This window comes from Pecten maximus, chromosome 7 (assembly GCF_902652985.1).
Source record: "Pecten maximus chromosome 7, xPecMax1.1, whole genome shotgun sequence".
In the NCBI taxonomy this organism is placed as follows: Eukaryota; Metazoa; Mollusca; class Bivalvia; order Pectinida; family Pectinidae; genus Pecten; species Pecten maximus.
The window spans coordinates 10,265,310-10,281,300 of NC_047021.1; the positions used below are offsets into that span (position 1 = coordinate 10,265,310).

A 15,991-nucleotide genomic window follows, 5' to 3' on the forward strand; every position below is an offset into this window, starting at 1 on the left:
CCTCAGGCCCCTTGGGGGTCAGTCATCATTTATGCAAAATCTGTTCCCCTTCCCCCAGGGTGTTTCTGACTAAATTGGGTTAAAATCCATTCATAGCTTTATGACTTGTAGCGATTTAAAGGAATTACCTCTATTTCCCCTATTTGGTCATGCCCCTTTGGCCCCTTGGGGGTCAGAGTCACTATTTTTACAACATCTGTTCCCCTTCCCCAAAAGATGTTTCTGACTAAATTGGGTTCAAATCCATTCATAACTTTATGACTAGTAGAGATTTAAAGGAATTACCCCTATTTCCTCTATTGGGCCCCGCCCCTCAGGCCCCTTGGGGGTCAGAGTCACCATTGATGCAAAATCTGTTCCCCTTCCCCAAAGGATGTTTCTGACTAAATTGGGTCCAAATCCATTCATAACTTTATGACTTGTAGCGATTTAAAGGAATTACCTCAATTTCCCCTATTGGGCCCTGCCCATTTGGCCCCTTGGGGCCAGAGTCACCATTTATGCAAAATCTGTTCCCCTTCCCCCAAGGATGTTTCTGACCAAATCAGGTTCAAATCCATTCATAACTTTATGACTTGTAGCGATTTAAAGGAATTACCTCTATTTCCCCTATTTGGCCATGCCCCTTTGGCCCCTTGGGGGTCAGAGTCACTATTTTTGCAACATCTGTTCCCCTTCCCCAAAAGATGTTTCTGACTAAATTGGGTCCAAATCCATTCATAACTTTATGACTAGTAGAGATTTAAAGGAATTACCCCTATTTCCTCTATTGGGCCCCGCCCCTCAGGCCCCTTGGGGGTCAGAGTCACCATTTATGCAAAATCTGTTCCCCTTCCCCCAAGGATGTTTCTGACTAAATTGGGTCCAAATCCATTCATAACTTTATGACTAGTAGCGATTTAAAGGAATTACCTCAATTTCCCCTATTGGGCCCCGCCCCTCAAGCCCCTTGGGGGTCAGAGTCACCATTGATGCAAAATCTGTTCCCCTTCCCCCAAGGATGTTTCTGACCAAATCAGGTTCAAATCCATTCATAACTTTATGACTTGTAGCGATTTAAAGGAATTACCTCTATTTCCCCTATTTGGCCATGCCCCTTTGGCCCCTTGGGGGTCAGAGTCACTATTTTTGCAACATCTGTTCCCCTTCCCCAAAAGATGTTTCTGACTAAATTGGGTCCAAATCCATTCATAACTTTATGACTAGTAGAGATTTAAAGGAATTACCCCTATTTCCTCTATTGGGCCCCGCCCCTCAGGCCCCTTTGGGGTCAGAGTCACCATTTATGCAAAATCTGTTCCCCTTCCCCCAAGGATGTTTCTGACTAAATTGGGTCCAAATCCATTCATAACTTTATGACTAGTAGCGATTTAAAGGAATTACCTCAATTTCCCCTCTTGGGCCCCGCCCCTCAAGCCCCTTGGGGGTCAGAGTCACCATTGATGCAAAATCTGTTCCCCTTCCCCCAAGGATGTTTCTGACCAAATCAGGTTCAAATCCATTCATAACTTTATGACTTGTAGCGATTTAAAGGAATTACCTCTATTTCCCCTATTTGGCCATGCCCCTTTGGCCCCTTGGGGGTCAGAGTCACTATTTTTGCAACATCTGTTCCCCTTCCCCAAAAGATGTTTCTGACTAAATTGGGTCCAAATCCATTCATAACTTTATGACTAGTAGAGATTTAAAGGAATTACCCCTATTTCCTCTATTGGGCCCCGCCCCTCAGGCCCCTTGGGGGTCAGAGTCACCATTTATGCAAAATCTGTTCCCCTTCCCCCAAGGATGTTTCTGACCAAATCAGGTTCAAATCCATTCATAACTTTATGACAAGTAGCGATTTGAAGGTATTGAAGGACCTTTGGTCCAGGTGAGCTAAAAAGTTCAGATGGATATGATGTTATTATTCTATTATACTATGACAATGGGTGAATTGGAGAGACCTATCAAAATGCTCAATTGTCTGCCTCACACAAATTTACCTTCTGAGTCACGAATTTTGTTTTGTACATGTTACATAAGTCCGTTATGTTTGAGTGGTCAGTATATTTCACTGGCTGTACAGGTAAGAGTCTGTCCATTCTTATTGGACATTGCTCATTCTTTGTGGTGTGGTAGACCTAGGTCTTTAGTCTTTTTGTTGTTGGCAACTACCCGGAATGGACGTTTCCAATGTGCGTTTTTGCTCTCTCCTACCTATATGGTAGTTTAGCATGATATTGATTTTGTTGGATAGAGAGGGGAGTTTGGTAATTTTTGTTGTGGTGCACACTCTTTGTGAAATTCATTTAATGATTTAACTGCCTGTGTAAATGTGTTAATTGTTGTATCAACATACTAATTTTATTGAAGGAATTGATGTGCCGTTTATTTAGGTACAGTATACTCCACTTAATAGTATAGCCAGTGTTATTATCATGTTAACTTCATGTGTAAGTCATATACTATATTTACATATTAATGTATTATTAAATTGGAGGGAATTGTACTCACACTGTCAAAGTTATCATCGATGACCTCACCATCTTTAGATACACAGGCAAAGCCATGCGCGTGCTTTTTCATCTCATCTGTAGTAAAACAGGAGACATCGTCAAATCTCTCCCAGATAAAATCAAAGTCTCGTCGATGTTGACGTATCTTCTGGTGAAACATTGAACTGAAAAGAAGAAAATCAGGAATGTCTGTACAAGAAATGTGCCAGTCGCATCAATATAGATCCTTTTAAAGTCAGATGATGTAGTTTATAATGTAAAGTGATACTAATTTATCGTAACATACAATTTTTAGGTATACTTGCAGGTATACTTACCCATGCCTAGTAATGGTTCTGAGGTTCTGAGGAAATGTTTGGTGAAGTATACTAACCATGCCTAGCGATGGTTCTGAGGAAATGTTTGGTGAGGTATACTAACCATGCCTAGTGATTGTTCTGAGGAAATGTTTGGTGAGGTATACTAACCATGCCTAGTGATGGTTCTGAGGAAATGTTTGGTGAGGTATACTAACCATGCCTAGTAATGGTTCTGAGGTTCTGAGGAAATGTTTGGTGAGGTATACTAACCATGCCTAGTGATGGTTCTGAGGAAATGTTTGGTGAGGTATACTAACCATGCCTAGTGATGGTTCTGAGGAAATGTTTGGTGAGGTATACTAACCATGCCTAGCGATGGTTCTGAGGAAATGTTTGGTGAGGTATACTTACCCATGTCTGGCGATGGTTCTGAGGAAATGTTTGGTGAGGTATACTACCCATGTCTGGCGATGGTTCTGAGGAAATGTTTGGTGAGGTATACTTACCCATGTCTGGCAATAGTTCTAGTGAAGAGTTTCTGTGAGAGTACTGCTGAGTGTACCATCTTTCTGGACAGATGTATGACCTCACACATTTTCTTGGCCAGTCTGTAGTCTTGATCAGTGTTGACTATGGTGGGGAATGCAGGACAGGGCTCTGAAATGTTATGTTAACCATACACTTTTATTATACGAAATCTTCAAAGTATTTTAAGAAATAAGTGCCAACTGGTTATAACTAAAACCATTATGCGTTCATCAAAGAAAGTATTTATTACTTAGACAAAATTATGATCATATTTCCTAATGCAAAAGCATGCACGTTTCTTGTGATGCTGTTATACCGAGTATAAAACAGATTTTAAATTTTCTATATTGATAAGTGATTGTCTGTTGATATTCCATTCAACACTTTGAAACATATCAAAGCTTGAAAATATCTAAATACAATCACATCGTGACGTATATTGTCTTTGTCAGCAGCTAAACAATGCTAGGTGTGTGACATATGGAACCATGTGAAAGTTTAATAGAGGAGGCATATAGACTTACTGTCAATGACCTTCTCAAAGCCTTCAAGTTTAAACACATGAGGACTGCTCTCCTCAGTCTTAGCTGGCAGCAGGACGAGTGGGTCAGCCCTGGATGTGTGTGGGTAGCGAGAGATAGGTGTATCTGGCATCACAGTTCCATCAATGTCCCCATTCTCACAAAGCATAACCTGGTCATCAGCTGCCAGCCCCAGGATCTGTTTTATCTCCTCTGACAAGGCCTTGTACCTGGATCCCATAGAATCATCATGTTACAATGAGCTAGATTATGGATTCTCAAACATTAATATATCCAAGTACAACTTTACCAGCTAAGGGTATTTTGAAATGATACTTATAAATGCAACTGGTGAATTATCGGAACATAAACAGCCAAATTTTCAGGAAGTAAATGTTGTGTTATTAAAAAAATGTCCAGAAGGCACCGGGGTAAGCAAGACTGTCATTATTAGAGCTCACACTTTTTCCTAAGGATGAGAACAAAGCTTTATACAATCAACATAGTTTTTGTTACCTAGAGTCCCTGTCCAGAAACATAAGATAGTGCTGACCATTGAGGGAGGAGAAAACATGCAGCTGCAGGGTACTGGGGTCAATGAGTGCATCTGCAGCATTGAAGAAATGGTCGAATCCCCAGGACATGTCCTTGGCACTGTCAAACATTCGGACAAGAATGTCCCTCACCCGGTCTCTCAGAGGCCTTTATCAACAAACACGTCCTTTATTAATTAGCTACACAGTCAGGCATGTGACAATATATCCTTAGTGGGCGACTCATTAGAATTTTCCTGGTGAGCTTACAGGTGTTTTATTTTGGGTGAATGATCAAACTTACTTGGTGAATTAACAGGTGTTTTATTTTGGGTGAATGATCAAACTTACCTGGTGAGGTTACAGGTGTTTTATAACGGGTGAATGATCAAACTTACCTGGTGAGGTTACAGGTGTTATATAACGGGTGAATGATCAAACTTACCTGGTCAGTTTACAGGTGTTTGGAAGCTCTGTACTCCACTCTATGGGGCCCCCACTGACCAGCTGCTGACCAGATATCACACCTTTTGCTTTGTTTGACAGAATCTCATACCTAAATCATTCAAGATATTAAATGATAGACTTGAATTAGACACATCAGTGAGAGAAAAATGACAATTTTATCAGTGTGTTTCTGCTGCTTAGTTTGGTTCAATAAATTGTCCATGTTATTAACCTGTTTGATAGATCGGGTGTTTGTACTACACCAATAATATTCTATCATCTACTTTGTAAGTAACTGTTTCTCACGTAATCTCTGAATTCTGAAGAGTTCTGACTGCATATTTATTCCACCAGTTAAATTCAGGAATATATTTATTTCCTCTACCCCATAAGAGCTACAGGAAAGTAAAAACTACATGACACTAACGTTTTGATCTTGTCGAAACGGCCACCATATGCATGGAATGGTACTACTCCTGTGGCAGCGTGGAAGAAAGTCACACCAAGGCTCCACATATCTGCTGAGATATCAAATCCCTGACAATTCCTGTTGTCTATGAATGCAGCCTTGTATATGTCTGGATGCTGAAATGATAAGTGATTGATACACAGTTATTTCTACATGAAATGTATAATAGAAGTTTATCAGACAACAGACAGATTACACTGGAGGTGTAGCTACAAATTAATCATTCATTTCACTTGGGTTGAACCCGAGACCTGTGCTTTACTAGAATTATGCTCAAGTAATCAATATCTAGTTAAGGGCATCGTCTAGCTAGTATTAACCGGGGTTAAATATATGTTAGACTGTAATCAGCACATGTCAATATATAATTTTGTTATACATATTTTAGATATTTTCTAATTTTTCAATAAATAAATATTGACTGTTCCTACTTTCAGCAAACAAAAGTTCCTACAAAGAAAATCAAAACGTAATCCATCAACTTTGGATGAATTGTTTAATGAGTCTGTAAAAAATAAATCAGATATTGAATAATCTTAATCATGCATTGTATTTGAACTTGTGTATCAGAGAAGGTTGAAATGTACTTACAAGATACTCTTCTGTGCCAACAAGGGACATGAAAGAGTCTTGGTCCCCAAGAGGTTTGGCTGTACCAAAGTCTGACAGCTTGTAGACATTACTAGGAAGTATAAGAACAGCCAATCAAAAAGGATATATGTAACAGCGTGAAAAACACAATAGGTAAAAACGGTTAGAATCTGGATTAACATCCTGTAAGAGGACCTTCCATTTATACAAAGTCAGAATATAGTCAAATGATCTTTCTTCTTTCGATAGGATCTGAATGTTTTAAAGTAATTTTCCTGCTTTATATAACGCTACGGTGAACAGAATGATTTTCATCACTATACAAGTTCATCATGTTAGAAATAGCCCCCTCCTCTTCTCTATAAAAAACCAGGATGTTAGAAGGTCCCCCTCTCTATACCAGACCAGTACGTTAGAAGGTCCCCTTCTCTATACCAGACAAGCATGTTATAATGTCCCCCTTCTCTATACCAGACCAGTATGTTAGAATGTCCCCTTTCTCTATACCAGACAAGCATGTTATAATGTCCCCTTCTCTATACCAGACAAGCATGTTATAATGTCCCCTTTCTCTATACCAGACAAGCATGTTATAATGTCCCCTTTCTCTATACCAGACAAGCATGTTATAAGGTAGCAGTGTACAGTAAAAATGCCAAATTCTGAAAAATATGGCACATGCTTTAGATATGTAAACATTGCCAGTTAACCTTACATATAACCTCTAATAAAGTATATATATTTGAAATCTGTACAACATTTGCAATTTTAATAGAGCTCTGAAGGATAAGTAAACTGATATTTTCTGTGATTTTTAGAGCTGTGAATACCATGGTAACAGCTTAAAAAATTCTCAAAAATTGCAAAATATTATGATATTTGACCCAAAATGGCACAATTCTCTACACAATTTTTTTTCTGAAACCTATTTAAAATTAAATATCTCTATCCCAAAGACAGAATTAATCTTGTTTGGACATATGTTGTAAATTAAGTTTTTCCGCTATCTTACCTTTTCTGTGGGCTTCCATTTTGCGCTGTAGGCGAAACTAAATTTCCTGTGTAAACACACGTTCGGAAAATCCGGATATTTAAAATCCGGAACCAATTTATTGATTTTTGTTTTAATAAATGTGAAGCCTGTATGTACTACTTCATACTGGATATACCAATTATAGTGTACATTTATTTTTTCATTTTTTATACATATCATAATACAGGAGTTATTTGCTTAACAAAAAAATTGCCCATGGCCAGGCTGTCTTACTGTGGTGTGCTACCTTATACATCACTTTTGTTAATTCTAATTTTACTAAAAACCCCATGAATGTCTAGAATATGTTCCGACGAACAAAATGACATATCGGGTTACTGTGTATCTTTAATAGTCACCGAGTATTGCTGATTTCCCTGAGAGGTGTATTTTGACAACTTTTTCTCCCAATCCAGTAATAAGGGGAGGTAATTTTAAAGATGAAAACTCCCATAATTCTGTATATCTCTTGAATAAAGTTGTGTTTTGAGTTGAATGTGGTACTTTGAGTCTCTGTGCATGTAATCAAGCAAAAAATACTATACAACTATCAAATTTAGCCTTGTAATATGACGTCATAGTTACCATGACGTCATCAGTAACTATGACGTCATCAGATGGTATCTATGACGTCATACATACTCAATGGTGTCATAATAAATAACCAAATTCCTTTCCAAACCTGAGCTTAGCAACACATGCAATATTCTAACTGATAAATCATGACATGACATCCAAGATTTCAAAATGTCATGCCTATGACATCACAGTCATCTGTTTCCACCCCGGTAATTCAGATATGTACCAATGATCATATGAAAGTGTCCGCTGATCCCATTTTATGCGGAAAATGCTATTTTTTCTGCTTTACCGAAGGAAGTGACAATAATTGACAATATTGTATCAACCGTACACTCCATCAATTGAAATTACATGCTTACCAATGTATAAATAAATTGAAAATAATGGTTTCACCAAATATTTCAAAAAATAACACTTACTGTAATAGTTTCCATGGATACGGGGTAATAAATCAGGTTAAAACAAACCAGAATTCAGTCTATATGGTTTGTTAGATACCCAATAAGTTATTTTGGGTTTGTTTTTTTAACATAGAATATCTTTTCAATTTACACTGACTCATTAACATTATGCTTAATTAACCCACCCTTAAAATGGGTAACTATGCGAGTTACCTCCCTTGATTCCTCTAATATGACAAGCCAGATAATAAACAAGTTTTAAATTGTTTTTGTGCATTTTTGAGCAATAATGAACTAAAATGAAGCTTAATCAAGCATAATTAAGCACAATTTCCAAAAAATAACATTTTTCAGCCCTTATAAGGTAGCAGTGTACAGTAAAAATGCCAAATTCTGAAAAATATGGCACACGCTTTAGATATGTAAACATTGCCAGTTAACCTTACATATAACCTCTAATAAAGTATATATATTTGAAATCTGTACAACATTTGCAATTTTAATAGAGCTCTGAAGGATAAGTAAACTGATATTTTCTGTGATTTTTAGAGCTGTGAATACCATGGTAACAGCTTAAAAAATTCTCAAAAATTGCAAAATATTATGATATTTGACCCAAAATGGCACAATTCTCTACACAATTTTTTTTCTGAAACCTATTTAAAATTAAATATCTCTATCCCAAAGACAGAATTAATCTTGTTTGGACATATGTTGTAAATTAAGTTTTTCCGCTATCTTACCTTTTCTGTGGGCTTCCATTTTGCGCTGTAGGCGAAACTAAATTTCCTGTGTAAACACACGTTCGGAAAATCCGGATATTTAAAATCCGGAACCAATTTATTGATTTTTGTTTTAATAAATGTGAAGCCTGTATGTACTACTTCATACTGGATATACCAATTATAGTGTACATTTATTTTTTCATTTTTTATACATATCATAATACAGGAGTTATTTGCTTAACAAAAAAATTGCCCATGGCCAGGCTGTCTTACTGTGGTGTGCTACCTAAGGTCCCCTTCTCTATACCAGACCAGTATGTTAGAAGGTCCCTTTCTCTATACCAGACCAGTATGTTATAAGGTCCCCCTCTCTATACCAGACCAGTATGTTAGAAGGTCCCTTTCTCTATACCAGACCAGTATGTTATAAGGTCCCCTTCTCTATACCAGACCAGTATGTTATAAGGTCCCCTTCTCTATACCAGACCAGTATGTTAGAAGGTCCCCCTCTCTATACCAGACCAGTATGTTATAAGGCCCATTTTCTATACAAGACCAGAGAGATACAGAAGGATCCCCTTCATTAATATGTTATAACTGAAGAACACTTTGTTACAATCTACATTACCTTCCATCCTCATCTGTAAAGATCAAGACATTACCAGGCTTGATATCTCGATGGGAAAACCCTTGACTCCTCAAATGTTTTGTACCATTTACTGAAATACGAACACGCTTTCATTGCAAGATAAAAACTTAAACAAATTATAAATTATTTTAGATAATGCAGGTAAAAGATGGTCATTCTCACAGGTAAAATATGGTCACACTCACAGGTAAAAGTTGGTCAAACTCACAGGTTAAAGATGGTCACTCTCACAGGTTAAAGATGGTCAAACTCACAGGTAAAATATGGTCACACTCACAGGTAAAAGATGTTCACCCTCACTGGTTAAAGATGGTCAAACTCACAGGTAAAATATGGCCACACTCACAGGTTAAAGATGGTCAAACTCACAGGTAAAATATGGTCACACTTACAGGTTAAAGATGGTCACCCTCACAGGTAAAAGATGGTCACCCTCACAGGTAAAAGATTGTCACCCTCACAGGTAAAATATAGTCACCCTCACAGGTAAAACATGGTCACCCTCACAGGTAAAACATGGTCACCCTCACAGGTAAAGATTGTCACCCTCACAGGTAAAATATAGTCACCCTCACAGGTAAAACATGGTCACCCTCACAGGTAAAAGATGGTCACCCTCACAGGTAAAATATAGTCACCCTCACAGGTAAAACATGGTCACACTCACAGGTTAAAGATGGTCACCCTTACAGGTTAAAGATGGTCACCCTTACAGTTTTAAGATGGTCACACTCACAGGTAAAAGCAATCTTCTTTCTAAAACCATATGCCTACCTAAATGTTTGAAGACTCTGAGAAATTCATCTTCTTCCATACCAAAGCCATTTTCCGGTTCCTTGAGAAGATCCAGTAAACTACCCTTTTCACAGAGTTCCATCACCAATACATTCCGCTTTGTCATGCACTGGAGCACACAAAATAAAACACTAGGTTTAGGTGTATATAATTACTACCGCAATGAAAAACAGACAAAACACAACTTAAATATACATGCAATAACATAATGAAAAAGAAGTGATTCCTCTTTTTTGTTGCTTTGGGTGTAACCTGTGAGACTCCAAGACTCCAGCTACAGTGTTTATATTTTACAAGAACTCAGAGTCAATTTATCACCTATTTCTCAGAGTCACTGTCTGTGTATAATTAGTAATTAATTACTAATGTACATTTACTTACATCTTTTTCACAATGCATGAACCTGACTATGTTTGGGATGCTGGAGTTTCACCAGTGCCTCCACCTCCCTCTGGACATGTGAAGTAAACTTCGTTTCAAACATTTTCAGGGCCACCACCTCGCCTGTGTGCTGTAGGGAAATACAAATTGAAAGTCATTTTATTTGGGATTTCTGTTACTGAAATGAATCTACTAGGGACATATATGTATACTGGCAGGTGTAATATGGTCAATACAAGTAAGGAATTAAACACAATTTATGTATCAGTAGTTTATGTATCAGTACATGTAGTTAGTCCACGTATCACCTGGGCAGCCAACCAAAGTATTTAAACAGTAATTACCAGGTAATCCAAGAATTACCTGATAAAATAACTGATTACAGACTTTTAACAGCAATCCATCAGAGTATCACCTAACCCTACCACTACACATATCATTTATATATAAATTGAGCAGTAATTAATCTGAATATCACCTTACCCTTCAACGCAACTACAGATATTAAAAAAAATTAGTCTGACTATCATCTGAACCTACCACCTGACTACAGCTAGCTAACAGTAAATAGTTCAAGTATCACCTGACCCTACCATCTGACTCCAGATATATAATCTAACAGTAAATAGTCCAAGTATCACCTCACCCTACCACCTGACTACAGACATCTAACAGTAAATATAGTCCGAGTATCACCTCACCCTACCACCTGACTACAGACATCTACAAACAGTAAATTGTTCAAGTATCACCTCACCCTACCACCTGACTCAGACATCTAACAGTAAATAGTCCGAGTATCACCTGACCTTACCACCTGACTACAGACATCTAACAGTAAATAGTCCAAGTATCACCTCACCCTACCACCTGACTACAGACATCTAACAGTAAATAGTCCAAGTATCACCTCACCCTACCACCTGACTACAGACATCTAACAGTAAATAGTCCAAGTATCACCTCACCCTACCACCTGACTACAGACATCTAACAGTAAATATAGTCCGAGTATCACCTCACCCTACCACCTGACTACAGACATCTAACAGTAAATAGTCCAAGTATCACCTCACCCTACCACCTGACTACAGACATCTAACAGTAAATATAGTCCGAGTATCACCCCACCCTACTACCTGACTACAGACATCTAACAGTAAATATAGTCCAAGTATCACCCCACCCTACCACCTTATTACAGACATCTAACAGTAAATATAGTCCGAGTATCCCTCACCCTACCACCTGACTACAGACATCTAACAGTACATAGTCTAACTATCACCTCACCCTACCACCCGACTACAGACATCTAACAGTAAATATAGTCCGAGTATCACCTCACCCTACCACCTAACTACAGACATTTAACAGTAAATAGTCCAAGTATCACCTCACCCTACCACCTGACTACAGACATCTAACAGTAAATTGTCCAAGTATCACCTCACCCTACCACCTGACTACAGACATCTAACAGTAAGTATAGTCCGAGTATCACCTGACCTTACCACCTGACTACAGACATCTAACAGTAAATAGTCCAAGTATCACCTCACCCTACCACCTGACTACAGACATCTAACAGTAAATATAGTCCGAGTATCACCCCACCCTACCACCTGACTACAGACATCTAACAGTAAGTATAGTCCGAGTATCACCTGACCCTACCACCTGACTACAGGCATCTAACAGTAAATATAGTCCGAGTATCACCCCACCCTACCACCTGACTACAGACATCAAACAGTAAGTATAGTCCGAGTATCACCTGACCTTACCACCCGACCTCAGACATTTAACAGTAATTTGTATCACTTCACCCTACTTTATATACCGGACGCGAGATATTTAATTTTAACGTTTATTAGTCTAAATTTCCATCTGACTCCTTTCCCTGACAAGATATTTTGACATAAAACAGGTGAATATATTTGGACATAATTATAAATATATTCAAAAACATTATTGATTATTGATTATGATTATCTTCTCTTGTTGTTAATGTAATGATAACACTGAAAAATTGCACGTCATCCATGATGCTTGCTGTTTATGAAAACACAGACAGAAAGAGGAACAAAACGTAAACACATGTGTATTCGGTTGTACATTACAATGTTATTGGTTTTCATTGTATATAATAATATCGTTAGGTATAATTAAACTAAATCAAGTGTGATTGTTTAAAAATATGTAAAAAAGGGACATCAGGAAAAAAACAAAACGAAAGTAGAGATCCCCATCTGTACTTGCCTTATTTATCCCCTTATACACGTCACCCGTGGCACCCCTCCCCAGCAGGTCCTGGGTACAGTACACGTGACTGTCCGTCTCCTTCATCCCCTCCACCCCGTACGTACGGTCCATCATCCTGTCCCTGTATTATTGTCTCATACATCCACACTGTGTTGATGTCCCCATGATGTGGTTGTACTACGTGTTAACAGTGGAAGGGAAATAACTCTTAAACCGGAAAAACCATTGGGGTCCCCGACGGGATATGTATAAAGTGTTATATTATATTTAATGTATTTATCCTTCTTTTGGAATTGGTGATCCTTCTGTAAAAAATAATACACAACCTTATATTAGTGTCACATATTTAATGTGCTAAAATGTATCACATTTGTGCTATTCAAGTGCTACATGTATACATATCTAATATAGGCCATATGCCCTAAAATAGGTAGACCTACCATGGCGTATTTCAAAAGATAACGTCACATCCAGATTATTTATAGAATCGATGGTGGATTTCCAAACAAGTGTTCAAATTTCTTACATGTCCTTTTGATTTCGAACGGAATAAAACAAATGATATGAAAACAGTTCCAAAATAAGATACATATATATATGCTTGTGTGTCTGCATGTGTCCTGTTAGACGTACTTTGTTGGTTTTCGATTTAGAATATAAAGTCATATGACGTCGCGTCATTCTATATTTAGACCTCCCACAGGCCTAGGTCAGGTTTTAGTATCATGGAAATATGCATTGTATTTTGCAGTGGCGTACCTACCATTGACGCAGTTGCGTGCACATCAATTTTCAGAGAGAAAAAAATAAGAATAAACCTTATAATGGCAGACATGATCAAAAATTTAAAATGATAAAAAAATAACCAAAAAAATGATATTCATACCATATATGCAGTTACGTCAAGACACACAAGGATAAGACAAGAATTACACGTAAATATGTGTAAAAATTCACGTTATTTTTTTCCCAAAACAACAACAACACCACCAACAACAACAACAACAACAACAACAACAACAACAACAACAACAAAATATATTAAAAAGTGGTACAAGGGAAGCCTAATTTCTAGAAATTACCTAAATATGACATTTTCACACCAAATACACTCTATCTGAAAAATAAGGAAAAAATCTGATATAGTAGAGCATTTATTCCAATTTAGTTATAAGTTATAAGACAATTGGAGAAGTCATTTTATGTCTAAGTTTCTCAAGATCTATTTTCAAATAAAAAACAAAAAACAAAAACAAAAACAAACAAAAAAACAACAAACAAAAATAGAATTCAAGTAACCTGTAGGGTGTGTTGAGATGTCCGTACTACAATGTAACCTGTAGTGTGTGTTGAGATGTCTATACTACAATGTAATCTGTAGGGTGTGTTGAGATGTCTGTACTACACATGTAACCTGTAGGGTGTGTTGAGATGTCTATACTACAATGTAATCTGTAGTGTGTGTTGAGATGTCCGTACTACAATGTAATCTGTAGGGTGTGTTGAGATGTCCGTACTACAATGTAATCTGTAGGGTGTGTTGAGATGTCCGTACTACAATGTAATCTGTAGGGTGTGTTGAGATGTCTATACTACAATGTAACCTGTATGGTGTGTTGAGATGTCCGTACTACAATGTAACCTGTAGGGTGTGTTGAGATGTCTGTACTTCAATGTAATCTGTAGGGTGTGTTGAGATGTCTGTACTACAATGTAATCTGTAGGGTGTGTTGAGATGTCCATACTACAATGTAACCTGTAGGGTGTGTTGAGATGTCCGTACTACAATGTAATCTGTAGGGTGTGTTGAGATGTCCATACTACAATGTAATCTGTAGGGTGTGTTGAGATGTCCGTACTACAATGCATATTAAAAGGTCAGAAGTCACGACTTATTGCTTTAATATTGCTGGATCTCAGTTTCAAAGATACGCTGTTTCAAGATAAAAATCGAATCAAGTTCACACTAGGAAATCCTACTGAACTCGGCTTAAAACTTTCCTCTGCCATCCATGGAAGTAGTAATCTGTGCGCGCGAATTACCCTTTTATCATTATAGATCACAAAGAGTACTAAGTTGTGCGCACAGCTCGTCCGTATAGATTTTTCTAAGTCGATCGCAGGTATTACCAACTCGTCCGTACTATATACAAAGTCGATCGCACATATTACCAACTCGTCCGTAATAATAATACTAAGTCGATCGCACGTATTACCAACTCGTCCGTAATTTTAATACTAAGTCGATCGCACGTATTACCAACTCGTCCGCACATATTACATGTATAATAAGTCGTGCGCACTATTCGTCCGCACGATTGGCAAAAAAATATCCATGTTCCCTCGGGGGCGATTTTTATTTTATTTTTTAATTTTGGAGTATTTATATTATTTGGACATGATATTATACTTGCTTGCACTTTAGGATACAACGATTATAATTTCTTGCTGCACTAGTTTCTTTGAATACATGTACATTGGTCCCAATGGGAGACAATGGGCTGCCCATGGCCTATGGCTCTGCAAATCGTTAGAAACTAGAAAGTATCTTGAAACTGATGCTGTTACGAGCACAAATTGAAAGTAAATTCATAATATCTTAAAAGATACTCTGTGTGTTCACCAAAACGTTAATATCAATATGTCCCCATTTATAACATCTTGTAGATATTTTTGTCATTTTCCCACGATACTTTATGGCGTTGCACAATTGCGTCCCGGTTGAAAATTATCCCAAGTGCCCGAAGCGGTGGATATTCGAAAATCAAATATCGTACCCCGAAAAACTGAGCAATTCCTTATACACATACGTGATTCTTTACACCCAAAATCGATTGTTTCGACGATAAAAATATATCGCATAAATACAAGAAAAATGCGCCCCAAGAAATATGATTTATCCAAACCTAATATTGTTTATACAAATTCTTTTTGGACACGCAATATTCGAAATTAAGTAGGATATTGATTTTGAGATATTTAAATAATTCCAGAGTATGGTTTGTTTGTTGTTTTTTTTTTTTTTTTTATTTTATTTTAGATATAACACAACGCACTGGCCGCGCTATGAATGTCGGCAATATCTGCTGTCTGCATAGCGCGTATATTATCGTGCCCTAACCTCCAGTGCCATTTGAACTTGTCCCGAGTCCCGGAATGCCGGTATCCTTGTCCTCCCTATAATATAATGTTTTAATATGTAGATTATTCCAGGGAATGGATTTTTTTATTTAAGATATTGCACAACGCACTGGCCACGATATGACGTCAGCACTAT

General features: G+C 37.6%; 1 protein-coding gene across 1 annotated transcript in view; it reads right to left on the reverse strand.

Annotated features, from left to right (window-relative positions):
- Positions 1 to 12,922, reverse strand: part of LOC117331565 (inhibitor of nuclear factor kappa-B kinase subunit epsilon-like) — a 32,258-nt gene extending 19,336 nt beyond the window's left edge. The window contains 12 exon segments of the mRNA XM_033890354.1: positions 2,494 to 2,659; positions 3,301 to 3,451; positions 3,847 to 4,073; positions 4,360 to 4,545; positions 4,822 to 4,932; positions 5,251 to 5,408; positions 5,884 to 5,974; positions 9,253 to 9,343; positions 10,048 to 10,177; positions 10,450 to 10,485; positions 10,487 to 10,579; positions 12,712 to 12,922. Coding sequence (XP_033746245.1) covers positions 2,494 to 2,659; positions 3,301 to 3,451; positions 3,847 to 4,073; positions 4,360 to 4,545; positions 4,822 to 4,932; positions 5,251 to 5,408; positions 5,884 to 5,974; positions 9,253 to 9,343; positions 10,048 to 10,177; positions 10,450 to 10,485; positions 10,487 to 10,579; positions 12,712 to 12,828 — 1,557 coding nt within the window. The 5' untranslated portion in view covers positions 12,829 to 12,922.
- Positions 12,923 to 15,991: the final 3,069 nt, after the last annotated feature.